At 39.4% G+C, this 21,375-nt stretch overlaps 1 protein-coding gene and 1 long non-coding RNA gene across 2 annotated transcripts in view; one reads left to right on the forward strand and one right to left on the reverse strand.

Annotated features, from left to right (window-relative positions):
• Positions 1–733, forward strand: part of EQTN (equatorin) — a 12,810-nt gene extending 12,077 nt beyond the window's left edge. Inside the window, exon 8 of the mRNA XM_032308730.1 lies at positions 22–733. Within this exon, the coding sequence (XP_032164621.1) occupies positions 22–304 (283 nt within the window). The 3' untranslated portion in view covers positions 305–733. The remainder of the gene's footprint in view (positions 1–21) is intronic.
• The window catches only part of LOC116571035, a 19,522-nt gene extending 3,486 nt beyond the window's left edge, over positions 1–16,036 (reverse strand). The window contains exons 1-2 of the long non-coding RNA XR_004277660.1: positions 15,899–16,036; positions 11,121–11,195 (exon numbers count right to left, since the gene is read on the reverse strand). This is a non-coding gene — a long non-coding RNA (uncharacterized LOC116571035). The remainder of the gene's footprint in view (positions 1–11,120; positions 11,196–15,898) is intronic.
• Between the last annotated feature and the right edge of the window lie 5,339 nt (positions 16,037–21,375).

Below are 21,375 nucleotides of genomic sequence, written 5' to 3' on the forward strand. Positions count from 1 at the left end.
AATACATGTTTTCTTTTTCAGTTATAAAAATAGATGTCAGACTGAATACACCGTCAACCCAGAGCTGGCAACTCTGTCTTATTTTCATCCATCAGAAGGCATATCAGACACATCTTTCTCTAAGAGTGCTGAGAGCAGCACGTTTTGGGGCACCACTTCTTCAGAACTGAAAAAACCAGACACAGTGTCAAAATCTAGAACAACAGACATTGTTTCCACAGCCTCAGATGAGACAGGCGGGAATGAGGAGTCAGATTTAATTCAGAGTGAGGAGCCAAGTGAAGAAACACCCACTGATGAATAGACTTGAAGTTTTTGTCAGAAAAGAAGTTTCTTTGTGATTTCACTAACGTCATGATTTGGAAACTGCTGAGAAACTTAAATTTACTGGTGTCTGAAAAGGAGGACATATTCAATAAAATTATCTCAGCCATAAAAACTATACAATGGAAAAAAAATACAAGAAAATAATTTAAGGTGTGGAAAACTCATTCAGTAAAAATAATCCTGGACAGTGACTTATGAAATTTATTTACTCTAGGCTGATTAGCTTTAAAATGAAGACATTTAGGTATCTGTCTTATCTGGGGACATTTGGGAAACTTTCAGGATAATCACCACTACCTACATTCCTCCCCCTCACCAAAGCAAAAAGAACACACTTGTTTGTGTTTTACTGCTGAAACAGTTGTGCCCTATGAAGAAATGAAACTAAATTAGTACTAGAGACTCCTAGCATTCTTTTTAATTTTTGCCACTTTAAAATTTTTATTTAAATTCTATTAATATAATGTATCAGTTTCAGTAGAGTTCAGAGATTCATCAGTCGCCCATGATACCCAGGACACATTACATCACGTTCCCTCCTTAGTGTCCACCATCCCTTCAGCAAACCTCAGTTTGTTTCCTATAGTAGAGTCACCTACGGTTTTTCTCCCTCTCTGATTTCGTCTTATTTTTTTCTCCCTTCCCTGTGATCCGGTGTTTTTTTTTTAAATTCCACATATGAATGAAATCATTTAATTGTCTTTCTCTGATGTATCTCGCTTAGCATAATACCTCTAGCTCCATCCATGTCCTTGTAAGTGGGAAGATTTTTTTTATGGCTGAGTAATATTCCACTGTATATACACCATATCTTCTTTATTCAATCATCTGTCGATGGACATCTGGGCTCTTTCCATCAGCTATTGTGGACATCACTGCTACAAACATTGGGGTGCTGTTCCCCTTTGGATCACTACAAGCCTCTTAGCATTCTTGTTTAAAAGTCGAGTGATCAATCACTTATGAGGCCGTCCATTCCAGAAGTATGTCAATTTCCAAAGAAGACCAATGGAATATGGATATCGTTTCCCTTTGAGGTATTAGTTTCAACTGGAAGGATTTGGGGAACATGTGTCAGATCTTTTGTGGATATGTGTGGAGCTGGGGGGAGGGTGCGAATTCAGGTTTTATTGTCTTTCTAAATTCTCACCTACTTTATGCTCCGCGGTTTGGTACGTCACACTGAAAGGCACGCTTATTTCACAGATCAAGAAATGAAAACTCAGGTAAATCAGATACGCTGCCTAAGATCACCTGCTGGAGAAGCTAAGATGTGCTTCCAAAACGAGGTCTCTCCGTGATCCATGGAGGTTACTAGTCAAATATAACAGAAGTCAAAGGTGGTTGTTAGGAGCAAGCTAGGCTCCACATAGGGCAGGAGGTTCCTTAGAGGTCCTTTTAGCTCTTGGGAAATTGTTTTCTCTACCTCGGGCGGAGGTCCCTACAAACCTTTCTGCGGAGGAGGAAAGAGTCTGTTTGAACTCAGCAGCCAGCCCCTCCCCCCCAACCCCCGCCCCAACCATTCTCAAGTCATTTCCGCGCTAAATCCAGCCCCGTCTCACCATTGGTTGGGAAAGCTCTGCCCTTGAGGCGCTACGGACTATATCAGACTGACGCTCCAGGGGAAAGCAGTGGCCTGGCAGCTCTCCCAAGCTCTTGCTCTTGGTGGGCCGAGCTCTTGAGCCAGTGCGGGTGACCTTGGGCAGTGGCCCAAGCTACCCTCAGCGGGTTACTTTTGCCATTTTCCATGCCCTTTTGATGGCGCCGGGGGTCTGGGTCAGCGTTTGTATTGCCAGTTGGGGCGCCAGGACATGCCGTGGGAACTGAGGCAGAGAGTTGCTGCTGCCTGGAAGCAGGTGCGGGGGAGCCACGTTGAATCCACGGGTGAGAAAGAGCGTGTGGAGGGAACATCAGGTGGGCTTGAGGAGGGCTTGACTATCAACCATTCCCACCTGTTTTCTCCACCCACCCTTGAGAGGGGCCGAGGATTTCCTTGATCAGAAGTAAGTGAAGTCAGGATTCAATGACCCAACTTCTCTCCAGTGCTTAACAAGTATTATAGAGCAAGAAAGTTAATCACTATAGCATTACTATGGCTAAAATGCCTGAAGAGAGGTTAACATATTTTTTAGAAATTGACTTCTCATCAGTGGGGTTAGCTTGCAGATACCATGTAACCTGCAGTCAAGTTGCGGGGGGGAGGGCATGAAAAATACCAGGTAGTCCTTACTGGTGTCCACCTTCTCTCCACTTCCTAGTCTAGAAGCGAGAAGAGGGTCACATAACCCGGGGTGGCGTGGGGCGGGGCGGGGGGGGGGGATACTTCTGATTTTTCCCTTATCTGACCCAACCTGCACTTCCTGAGCAGATTATCTGGGTGTTTCTCCCTGAAAGGCATTTTAAAAAAACAAAAAACAAAACAAACAAAACCTGATTTTTAACTAATCTATCTCCCTGACATTCTGAAACACCCTCTTCCTTTCTCTGGTGTAGACACTCTGCCTGTTCCTCAGCCCTCAGAGAGGGACTTTATTTTTCTCCACCTTTGCTATTTAAGGACAGTTCCTACAGAGTGGCTATTACAGACCAGAGAAAAAACCAGTGCTTGTGTTAGGAAGAGGAACCAAGTTGTCCCAGAGTCCTCAAGAGTAAATCTCCCCAGCATCACACACCCAGGATCAGGAGCCTTAAGTGCCAACCTTTATTCCCTCTTTTTTCATCCCTCCCGTGGAAAGTCTGTCCTGAGATCTGAGCACAGTAAGGATGCTCTGGGGGTCCTAACTAGGAACGTGTTTCTCAGACCTTTTGGGTGGTTGCAAGATTCCTGAAACCTGGAGGAGGTGGGGCAGTGATGTTGGGGGAAGATAGCGTGGGCTGGCTCCCTTAAGAACCCCTTTTCCATCTAAAGAATCATGTCATCTGCGAAGAGAGAGAGAGTTTGACTTCTTCATTGCCAATTTGGATACCTTTTATTTCTCTTTGTTGTCTGATTGCTGTTGCTAGGACTTCTAATACTATGTTGAACAAGAGTGGTGAGAGTGGGCATCCTTGTTGTGTTCCTGATCTCAACGGAACGCTGCAAGTTTTTAACCATTGAGGATGATATTTGCTGTGGGTCGTTCATAGATAGATTTGATGAAGTTCAGGAATGTTCCCTCTATCCCTATACTTTGAAGCGTTTTAATCAGGAATGGATGCAGGATTTTGTCAAATGCATTTTCTGCATCAATTGAGAGAACCATGTGGTTCTTCTCTCTTCTCTTATTAATTTGTTCTGTCACATTGATTGATTTGCGAATGTTGAACCATCATTGTAGCCCAGAAATGAATCTCACCTGGTTATGGTGGATAATCTTTTTAATGTGCTGTTGGATCCTGTTTGCTAGGATCTTGTTGAGAATCTTAGCATCTATATTCATCAGTGATATTGGTCTGAAATTCTTTTTGGTAGGGTCTTTGCCTGGTTTGGGGAACAAGGTAATGCTGGCTTCCTAGAAAGAGTCTGGAAATCTGAGGGTTTTGAAGGGGTCGGGGGTGGGAGGTTGGGGGAACCAGGTGGTGGGTATTGGAGAGGACACGGATTGCATAGAGCACTGGGTGTGGTGCAAAAACAATGAATACCGTTATGCTGAAAATAAATTAAAATACATAAATAAAAATAAATTAAAACAAAAACAAAAACCACAAAAACCTCTTTTCCCCGGCTGGGAGAAGAGAACACCTCCACCCCAGTAAGGGAGAGCTGTGCATACCCACCTGAGGCTCCACGGGCAGGGTGTATGGGGCGGGGCCAAAGTCAGGTGGTCCGGGGGAGGTCTGGGGAGCGGTGATGGCCCAGCCTGCGGTCTTTCTGCTGTGGACCTGCAGATGCCCAAGCGTGGGATCCTAGAAAGGCGAGCCCAGGTTTGCTCGCTTTGATGGATGTGCGTGGACTTGTGTGGTCCGATCCTCCCTCCTTGACACCATCCCCAATGTGGAGTTATCATAGGGGTTTTGCTCTGCTCTGGTGAAAGAAGGTGGGGTAGGACCCTGGTTGGAGCAAAAAGTATTTAGGGTCCAGAGGATCTCCTCAGTCACTTCTACCTTGAGCAAAGATTATGACGCCTGCCTTCAAACTTCAAAATTAGCCCCCTAAGTGTAGCTTCTGATAGGAAAAAGTTTTTTTTTTTTCTTAAAAACTGGTGACATGAACGGAAAGTATAATCCCTCTTCTTTCTTTTTTTTCCCCAGTAGAGTCCCCAAAGCAGTGCCGAAGACCCTTTCCTGAATCAAGGAATAAATAAATAAAACCCAGCTTAAGCTAAAATGCAGTTCTGGCTGGGCATCCAGAGTTTAGTCCCCTGTCCAAGTTTATGTAAAGGGAAATTCGATCCAGGCATATGTTTGGATCCTAGGATAATCTTCATTCTTGCGCTCGCTTTTTTGCCTTCTGCTTCCTCCACATACTTCTTTAACACATTGTTTTAGATTTCAGCAGAGTTAATTTTTAATAGGAAGCCAAAGGTTCCTGAGCCAAGAGAGTGCTCATTGTGTTAAGAAGAAGCATGTGTGTGTTACCAAAGCATGGGGGTTATCTAAAATAAATGCAGAGTTTCAAAAATTGGGATCACATTTTAAATCTGAAATCTCTTGTTTGAGAGAAGAGAGAGATGTGTAAATTACCTCATAAATGATACAGGAAAATGTATCTTGGAAAGAGGAAAGAAACTTGTGATTTCCTTAGTTAAAAGTCAGGAAGGAGCTGCCGGGGTTGTGAACAGCTGTTACAGCAAGCCTTATCTCTTGTTAACTGTCCTGGTTTTCCCTCAGGAGTGTGAATCTAAAACTGCACTGGAGGTTTGTTGTATTGACTGATTTTTTTTTTATAAGATTTTTTTTTAAGTTGTTGTTTTTTTAAGTTTTTAGGGATGCCTGGGTGGCTCAGTCCGTTGGGCCGCTGCCTTCAGCTCAGGTCATGATCCTGGGATTCTGGGATTGAGACCTGCATTGGGCTCCTTGCTTGGTGGGGAGCCTACTTCTCTCTTTGCCTCTATCTGCACTCTGCTTGCTTGTGTTCTCTCTCTCTCTCTGACAAAGTTGTTGTTTTGTTTTTGTTTTTGTTTTTGTTTTTAATGATATATGCTGGGGGGGAGCATATTTTATGTTTGTGGCAATCATTAGATCACCAAGGACCTCAATGAGAATTTTGAGGCCCACTGAATTTAGGAAAGACTGGTGCTCTAAATAACTTATAACCAAGATGTATTGGTGCATGAAACTATGTGCAATTCTGTGTAAGTCGCATTCAGCTATTTGAACTCTTTTCAAATTGTCACTGGTTGGTAAATAATGAGGTGAATGGGGTATATCCAAACTGTATCACATTTGACACAGTTTAATAATGATGTGTAAACCTGGCCTGACCCACTGATATATAGTCACTCTAGCAATGAGGCATGGATGTTATTTAATCAGACATCGGCTTGATGTTTGAAAGACTTGGAGAGCTAGTCCTTGACTTCTCATTCTGCTTCTAAGAACCCATCAATTGGTAAACAACCCCCCGTGTTAATGGCTGGGTTTGGAGGAATTAATGTCCTTCTGATAGTAAACTACTTGTCCACGATATTTGGAGTCTGCATTTCTTCTGAGGTGATTTTTAAAGATACAACTCCTCTTCCATTGACAAAACTAGGCACAACTATGGAAGAACTGGAAAGGCTCAACAAAGAACTCAAATCTGTCAAGACTGAGGTTAAAGAAAAGCAGAAGAGGCTCTCCAAGTTTACTTTAACATTTGAACTACTGCAAAGCCACATTGCCTCCTTGAGTGACACAAATTTGAGGCAAGATTTTCTTGAATATAATAGCCTACTTCCAAAGGAGAAGTGGGATAAACTATCAAAGAACACAGAGTCAGCCTAGAAAGTATGTGCTGGACCACAAATGTCCAGCAACAGATCTTGAATATGACCCCTTGCTCAATTATTCTGCAGGGCTGCTTGGTACGTCGAAAGCAAGGCAGGATAGGACTGATACACCACCTCTGCCACTTGAAAAAATATGTGGGGGAAAATGCCCACAAGTCCCAGGAGAGCCAAAGACCTTATGTCTTTCCAATAAGAATTACAATACATCTTCAAGAATCTGATGAAGACAACCTTGTAATGGATGTACCTCCTGTCATGCCTATTTCTAAAAAGGCTAAACCTTGGTTGGAGTGGCTTCAAGTATCCGAATATGGATGAAAGGTTACATATAATGTCCTCAGAGGAGAGAAATCATCAAATTAGTGACAAAGAGGGGCGCCTGGGTGGCTCAGTGGGTTAAAGCCTCTGCCTTCGGCTCAGGTCATGATCCCAGGGTCCTGGGATCCAGCCCCACATCGGGCTCTCTGCTCAGCAGGGAGCCTGCTTCCTCCTTCTCTCTCTCTGCCTGCCTTTCAGCCTACTTGTAATCTCTGCCTGTCAAATAAATAAATAAAATCTTTAAAAAAAAATTAGTGACAAGGAAGTAGAAAAACTAGAGAAAACCCAACTAACCACACAAAGGATGACTGTAACAATTTAGAACTACCAAAACGGCTCATTCAAGGCTCACTAGATGTTAGAAGTAACTTGTATGGTGTTAAAAACCCCATTTCTAAGATGGGAAGTTTTGGTGGTGAGAAAAACTATGCCTGTGTTTGAGAAGAAAGCATACATTGTGCACCTCTCAGTGACAAAGAAATGCAGAACAGAATTTGTAATGAGAGTTATCCACAAGCAAAAAATACATAAAAACAACTTATGATACTCAAAATGAGGGAAGTCCGTGTCAGTATTCAAGCCAGCCCCCAATCTCTTCCTCAGGTGAGCATGCCAAAGACGAAGGGCCGAGAAGACAAGACCGTAGTCCAGACTGCACTACTTCTGAAGACTGCAAATTAGTTGAATTTGATTTTTGATAAGGAGCAAACTGGAGAGGACATTCCCTCTGATTTGGATGACCCTATGAAGGAATGTCTTTGAATTTTCACTGAGGTCATGGGAAGTGAAGCTTGTAGAGAGATTACTAAACAGGTCAGTCAGTTTTGTTTTGTTTTTTTAAATCCTTTTCCTACATTTTAGGAATTTCCCTTAAATTCATACTCTCTGCTGAACTCTGTAGAAATATGTATTATATAATGTGTATATAAAATATATTCTAATGCTTGTGATGAGTAATACATTGGAATGGCAAGGCAAAAACCTTGATAATTAGCCGGATATCGTGTCTTGCAGACATGACAGATTCCAGAGGCCATCGTAGTACATACAGCAACTTATAATTGATTTCCCAACTTAGAGAAATATTCTGTAGTACTCTATGCTTGACAAATGGTTCAGATAATTTTTTGTGAATTATTTCTTAATAAATTGCCCCATATTTTGTAGCTTAGATTCCTGTGGCTCTTCAGAAAAAAATGCTAGATTTGCTTTTACTCTGCTGAAATTGGATAATTCCTATCTTTTTCCCACTAGGCTTCAGGAAAGCAAATGGAATTAGAGATGTTATATTACCAAAACATTTCTGAACCAAAAAAAAAAAATTCTGCACATTGCCAAGTTTGATGTGAGTTATTTAGTTCCTCTCTTGTGGGACACCTACAAAGTGCATGACTTGTCATTTTGAGCTTTAAGCATGTTCCATTACTACCGTCCGTTATCCACCTGGGGGGCACAAGTGGACACTCAGTTGATTCCTACTTGTAAGCATTGTCTCCATCCTTCATTTTCTTCCCATTATCTAACATTGTCATTAAAAGCAGGTAGGTTAATGCATAGCTTTTGAACTATAAATTGCCATGATCAATCCTCATTATTTCTAGATTCTGGATTTGTGAATTCCCCACTCATTGAAGTTAATTTGTAACCTTAAAATCAAGACTTGTGTTTATGTGGTCCTTTGTCTGCCTTCATAATGGCAAAAAAAAAAAAAAAAAAAAAAAAAAAAAAACCAACCAAACAAAAAAAACCCTAAACCAAAAACTGCCTCACATGCACACTCCCAGCTAATACTGAACAATACTGCCTTCTTGTTTCGGCTCTCCTACCGTTAACGCATGTCCTTTTCTCAATCTGTTTAGTGCCACGTTCTTTGCATTTTTGTGGTATTTGTTGGTGATTTTGCTGATTAAAATGGCCCCCAAGTATAGGGTGGTCTGATGTTGCTGAGATCAAGAGGCCCATGATGTGCCTCACAAAGGCAGTGTGTTAGCTGAGCTCTGTAGAGGTGTGAGTTCCAGTGCTGTCGACCACAAGTTCGAGATTCATAAATCAGCAATACATGCTAAGTAAAGAATCTCTAAACAGAAACACATCAAACAAGGTGAAGTTATTGACTGGTTGACAGAAATGTGACCGGAGACGCTCCTGAACCCACCTCCATTTGCCCTAGGAGCCCTGGTTCAGGATTCACTGGTTAGCTGTTTGTGGGACTCTGTAGGACCGTGAGTGCTGTGAATAAGGGGCATGGACGGTAGATTATCAAAGTCCTTTAAACGTCTTGTAATACTGTATGTGCTGAAGTCCTTTGATGGCATTTTCAGAAGTTGAGGCACTGCTCTGAGTAGTATTTCTTTACCGCTTTTGGGTTAAAAAGTGACATTTAACAAACTCCATCTCTCCGCTCTATTCTCTGTGTTACTTGTGCTTGGGACACGTTGACGGCAGAATGTTATGCATGACGTAAATCGAGTTTATGCTTCCAAGTCCCAAATGAGAACCTGGATTCTGGTTCTTCGCAGAATAGTTAGATGTCCCTGGGCAAGTTATTTAATATCTCTGAGCTTCATTTTCTTTATCTGTGAAATGGAGATATGGAGTATCTCTCTCCAAGGGTCAGATATATAGCTACCTTCTTTAGTTTATTTCCCCTTCTCTTTGGAAAAAATTTTTGGGAGCTAACATTATTTCCCTTCCACTTTTCCCCCTTAAAATTTTTTTTCCTCCACTTAAAATTTTCAGAAATGGAAATAACAAGTCAAAGGAAGATGGAGTTTTAACATTTTTCAAGTATGTTGCTATATTGCCTTCCAGAAGGGTTGTAACAGCGTAGCGTTCTACAGTTATGTTAAGGTTTTTTCCCCACAAACCTTCATCAAACATGGGTATTAAATTCTTTTTAAAAAACCTGTCTGGGTGAAATTTTATTTCCTTATTTTGTATGACATTTCTTTTGTTACTGATCAAGCTGAACATCTTTTTTGGTGTTGCATTCTCTTGTACGGAATGTTGCTGTAGCGAAGTCTGAGGCTAGTCTGCTGTTTCTACCTTCATGCTTCACCTGATACTTTTGCGTGGTGACCTAAGGAAGTCCTTCAATAAATTCCAGTAACTTTGGTAGTAGGATAGGTCTTCCTGTTAGCTTTTATTTTTAAAAGCTTTTATTTTATTTTTTTATTCACATTTTTACTGCATACAAAGTTTTATTCACATTTTTTAATTCACATTTTTGCTACATAAAAGGTTTTATTCACATTTTTTGTTCACATTTTTACTGCATACAAAGTTAAGTGTCATTTTCATAGGAGAATTAATGTGTTCTCTTATTTCAAGAAAATTTTCTTGTATTTTTTGCCTTAAAGGTTCTATTTTCTTCTCAACCAGTTTCTGGGAATACCCCCATTTATGTGTATTGTATTACATGGGGTATTATACATGTAGTCCATTCCAAAAGCTTTTGTGGAGAAAGGGAAAGTGAAATGCTCCGTCTTCTCAAATTAAAAAAAAAATTTTTTTTAAAGATTTTATTTATTTATTTGAGAGAGAGACAGGGAGAGAGAGCATGAGCGAGGAGAAGGGCAGAGAGAGAAGCAGACTCCCCGTGGAGCTGGGAGCCCGAAGCGGGACTCGATCCCAGGACTCCAGGATCATGACCTGAGCCAAAGGCAGTTGTCCAACCAACTGAGCCACCCAGGCGTCCCTAAAAAAATTTTTTTTAAAGATTTTATTTATTTATTTGACAGAGATCACAAGTAGGCAGAGAGGCAGGCAGAGAGAGAGGAGGAAGCAGGCTCCCCACTGAGCAGAGAGCCCGATGCGAGGCTCAATCCCAGGACCCTGAGATCATGACTTGAGCCGAAGGCAGAGGCTTAACCCACTGAGCCACCCAGATGCCCCGCGTCTTCTCAAATTTTAAAATCATTTTGGTGCTCTCTAGGTTCCAACCAGTAAAGAGATCCTTAGCCCATTGAGGGAGACTGTTGCCCCACTAATTAGTCACCCTGGAATCCTTCGGGCCCCGCAATAGGTGGTGCAGTTCATGTCTGACCTAAACTGGGCAGGCATCTCTCGCTGCCCTTTCTGATCAAAGGAAAATGGTATTTGCCTGTCCCATCCCTCAGACCCAAAGGAAAGCCTCAGAAGGTATGAGAAAATCAGTTAAGAAATGGAATTTTACCTTATTTTTTTTTCTGTTTTTGTTTTGGAATTTTACCTTATTTTAGAAAACATTTCCTGTGAAATCCACTTATTACCAATTATAGTTGAGTTGCTGACATGAAGCTTTATGTGAGATTATATGATTGGCATGATACTTTAATCATTTACACTGTTTATCCCTAAATGCTAAGCCATAAAGGTAATATTTTGCAAGCACATCTATGTGGAGTGAATAGCTTTACCAATTGTCTAAATTTGTTCTTTAGTTTATGTTGGGATTAGTTACTGGGATTTTTTGTGTTTACATTTTGTTTTAAGAAAAGAATAGTCTGTAAAGGAAGTATTATGAAATCTTTTATTGATCATTAAAATAAACTCTAATCATCTGAGGCTAAGGTGATTAAAACTTACTTTTTTTTTTTTCTTATTCATAAAAACTTCTTAGAAAATTTGCTTACGTCAAACAGCCTCCATCTGGATGCGGTTCTGTCAAGGGAAAAGCCAACGCAAAGCCAAACAGATCACACATTCCTGTGAAAAGTCTTGCTTCTTTTCCCAGAAAGGTATTATAAATAAGTCTGAAGACCAGAAGTCTATTTCCAACAACCAGCTTTCCTGTCCACATATAGAGCCCCTAGGAGAGTGCTTCTATTATTATTTTTTTTTTTTTCTGGAGATCCCTCCTTCAGAGAAATGCCAGACCCCAGAGAGAAGTTTCAGCTTTTCCTGGTTACTATTTGATGCGGCTGTTTTCATTTTATGATAGGATTCGTGTCTGCATGTCACATTCAGTTATTTTGTTTATCCTGTTCTTGGAAATATTTGGCATATTTTTAGACCTAAAACCTCTGTGGCTATGATTCATTTAAGACTCCTAAACTTTTTTCAGAGGAAAGTTTCACACTGAAGTATACCTTTCAAGAAGCATCCAGTGCAGGGCGTCCATGTGTATGTGTGTGCGAGAAGGGGCAGAAGGCAGACCTCCAGGAAATAATGCGATCAGTGATACGGTGACATAACCTTCCTTCTTTAGTTATTTTTCTCCTATTTGTGGCAGTGACTTTTTTTTTTTTTTCTGTATACTAAATATTTTTCAGCTGAAAACTACCCGTCAATTTTGAGGCTTCCTCCCTCCCTAAAACATCTGTGTGCCCTAAGGAAATAACTACAAAGTTTCAGCTTTTCCTGGTTGTAACATTTTCCTGAAGTGTAACATTGGCTCTCCTGCCCTCCAAAGTGAGGCAGATTACCTGATTTTAGAGTTCTCATTGTCTCATTGTTTACAGCTGGGATCATTTTAATACTGAGTAGGCACAAATCCTTCATGAATCTTATTTAAGTCCCAGCATTTTTCTTTGTGTCATGGTAACTGACATGGGGACATATATTTGTTTTAAGAATGGGTAAGTGACAAAATTTCCTATTTGCTGAGCAGAGGACCACATTGGAGCTGGAAGATTCCAGTGTGAAAAGGGAGTTGGGTGCCCAGGTCAGCTACAGTGGGGCACACACGGGGCACAGCTCTGACTTCACAGTCTGATGGCAGACTTTGATGAGTGCAGGCCATTTTAGGCCTTGTATCATATTTGTTTGTTTGTTTGTTTGTTTGTTTTGTTCTGTTGGTTTTTTTAAAAATTTTTTTATGTTTTATAAACATATATTTTTATCCCCAGGGATACAGGTCTGTGAATCGCCAAGTTTACACACTTCACAGCACTCACCATAGCACATACCCTCCCCAATGTCCATAACCCAGCCACCCTGTCCCCACCCCCCTCCCCCCAGCAACCCTCAGTTTGTTTTGTGAGATTAAGAGTCACTTATGGATTGTATCATATTTTTTAAAAAGATTTTGTTTATGTGTTTGTCAGAGAGAGAGCGTGAACACAAGCAGGCAGAGACGCAGGCAGAGGCAGAGGGAGAAGCAGGCTCCCTGCTGAGCAAGCAGCCCAATGCGGGACTCGATCCCAGGACCCCTGGATCATGACCTGAACCGAACACAGCTGCTTAACCAACTGAGCCACCCAGGCATTCTGATCGTTCTATTTTTTAATGAATTTAAAACTTGAAATTATTTTTGAATTTAATGGCTATAGCAGTTACCTAAGAGTTTTACTTCTTTCATACACATAGTAGGAACGTTAAACAGAAACACATGTTTTACATTTCTGTAATCAACAATTCTGTATTGAACAAAATGCTGACATACAAGGTGGCCCAGCAGAAGTGGGCTTTGGTAACACCAGAGTCGTCTTCCAAAGTCCCTGAGGAAGTGAGACAACCCTGTCAGCCTCTTTGTTGAGAAGTACTTGCGGGTCTATAAAACAGAGGATGAGTCTCTGAACAAGGTCAGTACTGAATAATAAAGTCTATCTGAAGATACACACAAACATTGTGACTATTACATTGGATAAAAAACTCATGGGGCACAATTAGCAAACAATTTAATTTTCTCTTCACTTCTTTTTCGAAACCGCGTTGTGGGATAGGCCTGATGTGCCTAGAGCTAGAGTGTATTATGCTGAGTGAAATAAGTCCGTCAGAGAAAGACAAATACCATATGCTCTCACTCATGTGGAGTTTAAGAACAAAAACAGAATGAATACATGGGAAGGGGAAAAGGAAAAGAGGGAAACCATAAGAGACACTTAATGATGGAGAACAAACTGAGGGTTGATGGAGGGTGGGAGGTGGGGGATGGGCTAGATGGGTATTAAAGAGGACATTTCTAGTGATGAGCACGGGGTGTTGTATGTAAATAATGAATCACTGAATTCTACCGAAACCAATATTGCACTGTGTGCTCACTAACTAGAATTTAAAATAAATTTTTAATCTACTTTGGCATTAATATAGCCATTCTAAATATCTTTTACTATTTATAAAGTACTTATTTTTTCTTTTATTTTCAACCAGTTCTGTGAATCTAAAGAGCCTATCTTGGGGTGCCTGGATGGCTCAGTTGGTAAAGTATGCAACACTTGATCCCAGGGTCATGAGTTCAAGCCCCATGTTGGTTGTAGTGATTACTTTAAAAAAAAAAAAAATCAAAAACTAAAGTGTCTATTTTATAGACAGCATTCGGTAAAGTGTATTTTCCCCAGTTTTTCCATTCTCTCTCTTTTGATTATTTAATCAATTTATATTTAATAGCTAATGACCAGCAAGAGGATTTATATCACTTCTCTGTTAAGCAGATATTTTCTAATGTACCATTTAAATGTCCATGCCAGGGGTGCTTGGGTGACTCCGTCATTAAGCATCTGGCTTCAGCTCAGGATCCCAGAGTCCTGGGATCAAGCACTAGGCTCCTTGCTTCAAGGGAAGCCTGCTTCTCCCTCTCCCCCTCCCCCAGCTTGTATCTCCTCTCTCACTGTGTCTCTGTCAAATAAATAAATAAAAATCTTTTTTTTTTAATGATTTTATTTATTTGACAGACAGAGATCACAAGTAGGTAGAGAGGCAGGCAGAGAGAGAGAGAGGAGGAAGCAGGCTCCCCGCTGAGCAGAGAGCCCGATGTGGGACTCGATCCCAGGACCCTGAGATCATGACCTGAGCCGAAAGCAGAGGCTTAATCCTCTGAGCCACCCAGGCGCCCAATAAATAAAAATCTTAAGAAAAAACGAATGTCCATGTCATTTCTTGGGCTTGTTTTTTTAGTTATTGTTTTAGTTTTTGCCCTGAGGGTTACAGTTACCATCTTAATTTATAATAATCTACTTCATATTAAAACTACCTTCATACACAGAAATTTCCAGTGTTTCCTAACCCCTCCTTTATACCATTATTACCATGCAGTTTGTGACATAGATTATAAGCTTATCAACAGTTTTATGATTATTGCTTTATACTGTTGTTAAAGTAAAAAAGGATTACAAACACATTTATTCTCTTTTATATTTTCCTATGAAGTTATATTTGCCAATATTCTTTACTTCTCATGTGGATTCAAATAACCATCTCGGGTACCTGTTGTTGAGCCTGGACAGGGAATTGTTGATATCAATTTTTATACTTTTTAACCCTAGAAATTCTAAATTTTTTTATTTTATAAATTTCTCTTTATTCATGTTCTCTATGTATCATTTTCTTGTATTATTTAAATGTGGTTTCCTTAATTTTTAAAAAATCTTTATAAAGTCTGCCTATACCTACTAAGTCCAGAATCTGGACTTCCTCAGTGACATTTTCTCTCATGTTTTGTTTGTATGTTTGTTTGTTTTCCTGTATGGGGTATACTTTTTTGTTTCTTTACATGACTCATAATTTCTTTTGTTGAAAACGGTATGGTTAAACAGTATATTGTAATAACTCTGGTATCAGATACCTTTTTTGTTGTTGCTAGGTTTTTGTTATTTTGCTTGTTGCTACCTACTTACTTAGAGACTTTACTGGACTAATTCTGTAGATTTTGTATTACGTTCTGTATATGGCCACCAAGTTCTCTGGTAGCATTGTTTTTTAAGTTCTTTTTTATTTTAAGGCTGGCTTCAGTGGGGTCACCCTCTGCCAGGGTAACTTACTGGTTAATCAGCGACTGGTTAGAAAATTTTCTTCAGTGCCCTGTCTCTATGTCTTCCTCCCTTTGCCAAGGCGCCCTATGTGAGAAGACATGCCCTAAAACTTAGCACAGTTTGTAGATAGCTTTAGCTTTTACTTCCTGCTTGGGCCTGGTCCTCAGAGAAGAGCCTTATAAAGACTTCTCTTTTCTCAGGTCTTTCCTGAGCCACCTTTTAAGTCCCAGGAATGTGTCAGAGCTCTTCAAAGTTCTTTATGGTCATCTAGGTCACCAAGATTAAAAAAAAAAAAAAAAAAAAAAAAAATCCTGACAGATTCCTGTTATCCAATGGGAAATCATAACATTAGCTAACTGCCATATTGCCACCCCATTGCTACTGTTTTAATAGCGCCCTGGGAATAGGGTCCCCCCCCCCCCCCCATGAGCTGAGTTTAAATCAAATACCCACAAGACCTTGGGAATAGAGACTTTCCAGGGAACTGCTTTGTTCAGACAAACTATTGACTGGGCTCTGGGGATGATGCTTATTGTGTACCTATAAGAGAAATCTGTCCTCTCTGTTGGCTGGTAACCAGGCTGCCAGCTTTTTACTGCTCTGCCACTAAGCTGGGAGGTGGGAAGTGATGGGTGGGAAAAGTCAAACTAAACTGTACAGACCCCACTGTCTTACCGAGGTTCAGTAGTTCTCTTAATTTTCAGTTTGTTCTGTAGCTTTGGTTAATTTTCAGAGTTGTGAAATGGTTACTTTTGGTTGTTTTCCCAGTATTTTTATTATTTTAGTGGGACAAGAAGTTCACGAAGATTCTTGTTCTGCCGTTCCGGAAGTCTGTCTCCTCCAGGATTCTATATTGGCTAAAGAATAATGGCAAAGCAAAGACAAAAAAGGAGTCTCTTACAGAGAGAGGTGTTACCCTTTTTTGTTTCAGTTTACTTTCCTATTCTCCCCACCCCCGCCCCACCCCCGCCCCGACTTCCCATGGCTTTCTCTCTGTGAGGTTTAGTGTAGTGAGAAGAGTCTTGGCTTTGGCATTTGGGCCAACCTGGACTTAGTTACTAGCTCTACAACAGTAAGATATTTACTTTCTCTTGAGCCTCATATATGTTAGTGATGAGGACACCCCACACCCACAGAATCACAATGAAGACTGAGGAGATATTTAACGAGCTGATACTAAACCTGCACATACTCAGTGCTCAGTAAAGTATTAATATACTATTTATTATTCTTTTGTTCCCTTTACTTGTTTCTGTCACAAAACATCCATTTGTTTCTCTTTTACTGACCTATGTTAATGTGTCCTGGTATAAAAATAATAATTACTTTATAGTTTTAGAAAAGTAACAAAAAGATAATAAAAGGAAGATCCTGTCTTCCCTTTGCTGTATGATGTTAAGCAAAGTATTTGGCAACTTGAGCCTAGCTTCCTCACCTTGATACACTATTTATATACACTCTAGGCTTTTTGCAGTGTGCACTCTACACTGCAGTTTTAGTTTATGATAAGTATCTAGTTCTTGGATTTGATATATAGGATAAGTTTTTTTTTCCCCTCAAAAACCATAAATAGATGGTTTTGTAGGTAAAATGGTTTTTGTTTTTTTTTAAAGACTTTATTTATTTATTTGACAGAGATCACAAGTAGGCATAGAGGCAGGCAGAGAGAGAGAGAGAGGAGGAAGCAGGCTCCCTGTTGAGCAGAGTGCCCGATGCGGGACTCGATCCCAGGACTCTGAGATCACGACCTGAGCTGAAGGCAGTGGCCTAACCCACTGAGCCACCCAGGTGCCCAAAATGGTTTTTTTTAAATTTGTGCTATTTCCCCCATCCCTTGAGTTAAATATTTTGCCATATTTATTTCATCATATCATAAATGACATATATTATCCATAGACTTGAAATTTTGATATTTTTTAATTCTTTTCATGCTCTAGGCTAAAACGGAAGAAAAGGCCATTGATGAATGCTGCAGCAGTAGAAATATGTATGTGAACATAGCAACAAATACCCTTAAGAAGCTGGACATCAAGGTAATTTCTTTTTAATTAATCAAGTGGTGAGATTAAAAACTTGTGGTGAACACCTGATGCTGAACGTGTGTTTTCATTAGCAGGGTTGTTTTAGATACTCAGTGCAGTGTCCTTCTAAAACGTTCTGCATTCTGTTAAAATAATGATGTGCAAGTGGGATTTTGGGTTGAAAATAACAAATTAGTTATGAAATTAGACAAAGGACTATAACCTCTCCAAGAGCGGTTATCACAGAGATAGTTAAACTTGGTTTTTGGTTATAAAAGTAACTCATTCTATGTGGGATAGTATTGCTTAGTTTTTGTTTTGTGTTGTTTTTCCATTATTGTTCCCCTTCAGGTATCTTTTTAGACATCTTTTTTTTCTACCCTCCCCCACTCCCAGTCTCCAATAATATTAAGTATCAAGGGATAACATTTTGTTGGATAAAGTTGAGTTTTGGAGAGCCACATATCATTGTAACAGATGTGATTTTTTTTTTTTTAATTCCACAAGAGTCAGTTTTGTTTGCTCAGAGGCAGTACCACCCCCATTGAGAATACATAGCATGAATTCAAATAATACAGAAAAGCATTAAAAAAAAACAAACAAACAGGAGCAACTGGGTGGCCAGTTGGTTAAGCATCCAACTCTTGATTTTGGCTCAGTTCATGATCTCAGGGTCACAAGATTGAGCCCCCTTTGGGCTCCAGGCTGGGGTAGAGCTTGCTTAAGATTCTCTCTCTTCCTCTCTCTCTCTGCCCCTCCCCCACTCCAATGCATGCATTCTCTCTCTTAAAAAAAAAAAAAATACAGCCAGACAACCTTCTTCGAAATTTTCTACATAGACCCTCTATAATGAATGCAGAAATATATTTTAATGACTTAAATGAATACAATAATTTTACGTATGGTCTAACTTTTTTTCACTGAGTAAGTATCACAGAAGTCTCTAGTCAGTTAATCTACAGTCTGTGTTAACATCTACATCTGTTATCCTACTTTTTAATGACTATGGGTAGTCGATTGTATAGAACCTATAATATTGATATTCCATTGTGTGGAATGTTTAATACAAATGAAATAGACACATCTGAGTATTTAGGTTGATTAGATGTCTTTTCCTGCCATAAATTCTGTGATGAATGGAATGTGAAATCTAACATTTCCTCATACTAAAGCAGGTACATCCTTAGCATAAATGCCTGTGCACAGAGTAGCTAGCAGAAAGGGTATGCATGTTTAAAATTGGTAAATACTGCAAATGCCTCCAGAAAATATTTGCCCTTTACATCCTCAACTAAAAAGATAGGAGTATATGTGTTTGTCCTCACACCTTGCAAAAGTTAATCATTTATCCTATTCAGAGTGTGAAAGTATAGGCCACAAATGAAGTTATTTTAGTCTTTTTTAAGTTATTACTATGAAGACCTTCCTTTTCCTCTCACTTTTTAATTTCCCTTTCTGCATCCTTCTCCCTCTTGTTGGCCCATTCATCTGCAACAACTTTTTGCGTCTCTCTTTTTAATGCATTGCAGATGTTTTCCTCAGTTTGTCACTTGTACTTCAGCCTTATTTACGAAGTTTTTAATAATATAGAAGGTAATTTCTTTTATGGTTTCTGGGTTTTGTGTTATGCTTAGAGAGGCTATTCTAATTTCAAGAATATAAAAACTGTTTATAATTTGTTTATAATGTTTTAAAAATATACAGCACTACAAGTAGACTTAAACATGCATTAAGATATACAAGGTCACATGAACAGACATTTCTTGAAGACCTACAGATGGCCAACAGACACATGAAAAGATGCTCAACATCACTCATCAGGGAAATAAAAAACAAAAGTACAATGAGATACCTCCTCACACCTGTCAGAAGGGCTAAAATTAAAAAAAAACATAAGAAACAACAAGTATTGGTGAGGATGTGGAGAAAAAGGAATCCTCATGCAGTGTTGGTGGGAATGCAACTGGTGCAGCCACTGTGGAAAACGGTATGTAGGTTCCTCAAAAGAACCTATGATCTAGTATGTACTACTGGGTATTTACCCAAAGAAGAAAACACTAATTCGTAAGAATCTAAGCACACCTTTGTTTACTGTAGCATTATTTATAATAGCCAAATTATAGAAGCAATCCAAATGTCTATCAGTAGATGAATGGATAAAGAAGATATGTACATACATTATATTATATATACCTACATATATGTACACATACATATATATACAATGAAATATTACTCAACCATATAAAAGCATGAAATCTTGGCTGTTTGCAACAATAGACATGGATCTAGAGTGTATTATGCCAAGCAAAGTGAGTCAGGAAAAGACATACCATATTTCACTTGTATGTGGGATTTAAGAAACAAATGAACAAAGGAAAAAAAGAGACTAGCCAAAGAACAGACTCTTAACTCTGGAGAACAATCTGATGGTTACCAAATGGAAGGTGGGTGGGAGGTGGGGGTAATAGATGATGGGGACTAAGGAGGTGACTTGTGAGGAACATCAGGTGATGTATGCAAGTGTTGAATCACTGCATTGCACACCTGAAACTGATACAGCACTGTATGCTAACTATACTGGAATTAAAAACTTAATAAGGTAAAAATTTAAAATAACAAAATATACAAGGTCGTATAGGTTAGTATTTTTATGGTATTCTAAATTCCCCCCTTTTCAAATTAAATATAGCATACAGAAATTGAACATAGAGGTCTAAGTACATATTTTGGATATTTACAATGGAAATAGAAAGGATTTGCAAATCATTAGCATTGCAGTCAATGGTGGTGAAAACTAATTGACTCACATTTAGACATACTCTAGACAGAATGCAAAATACATCAGCTTTGGAAACTGTGAAATCTTGATCTCTTTAGTAGTTCAGTAAATTTAACTTTTTTCCCAAGTTGGAATTGATTATGAAGATGTTTAGTCTCACTTGCTCGGTGCTTGTTTTAAGGTAAAGATAAAGTCTTGACTATGCTATATACCTTTCTTGTGTTCTCTTATTTTTTATAAAGCAGACAAAAATTCATGGTCTAGATTTTCAATGCCATTCCTATCAAAATTTTACTGGTATTTTTCAAAGAGCTGGAGCAAACAATCCTAAAATTTGTATGGGATCAGAAGAGACACCGAACTGCTAAGGAAATGTTGAAAAAGAAAAACTGGTGGCATCACATTGCCTGATTTCAAGCTTTACTACAAAGCTGTGATCACCAAGACAACATGGTCCTGGCATAAAAACAGAAACATCGACCAGTGGAACAGAGTAGAGAGCCCAGATGTGGACCCTCAACTCTATGGTCAAATAATCTTCAACAAAGCAGGAAAAAATATACTGTGGAAAAAAGACAGTCTCTTCAATAAATGGTACTGGAAAAATTGGACAGCTATGTATAGAAGAATGAAACTTGACCATTCTCTTACACCATACACAAAGATAAACTCGAAATGGATAAAAGGCCTCAACGTGAGGCAGGAATCCATCAGAATCATAGAGGAGAACATAGGCAGTAACCTCTTCAACATCAGCCACAGCAACTTCTTTCAAGATACGTCTCCAAAGGCAAAGGAAACAAAAGCAAAAATGAATTTTTGCTTCATCAAGATCAAAATCTTCTTCACAACAAAGGAAACAGTCAAAAAACAAAGAGACAACTCACCGAATGGGAGAAGATATTTGCAAATGACAGTACAGACAAAAGACTGATACCCAGGATCTATAAAGAACTTCTCAAACTCAACACATACAAAACAGATAATCATGTCAAAAAATGGGCAGAAGACATGAACAGACACTTCTCCAATGAAGACATACAAATGGCTATCAGACACATGAAAAAATGTTCATTATCACTAGCCATCAGGGAGATTCAAATCAAAACCACATTGAGATATACCAGTTAGAATGGCCAAAATTAATAAGACAGTAAGCAACGTGTGTTGGGGGGGATGGGGAGAAAGGGGAACCCTCTTACACTGTTGGTGGGAATGCAAGTGCAACCACTTTGGAAAACAGTGTGGAGATTCCTTAAGAAATTAAAAATAGAGCTTCCCTATGACCCTGCAATTGCACTACTGGGTATTTACCCCAAAGATACAGATGTAGTGAAAAAAAGGGCCAT

This window comes from Mustela erminea, chromosome 12, assembly GCF_009829155.1.
Source record: "Mustela erminea isolate mMusErm1 chromosome 12, mMusErm1.Pri, whole genome shotgun sequence".
NCBI lineage: Eukaryota > Metazoa > Chordata > Mammalia > Carnivora > Mustelidae > Mustela > Mustela erminea.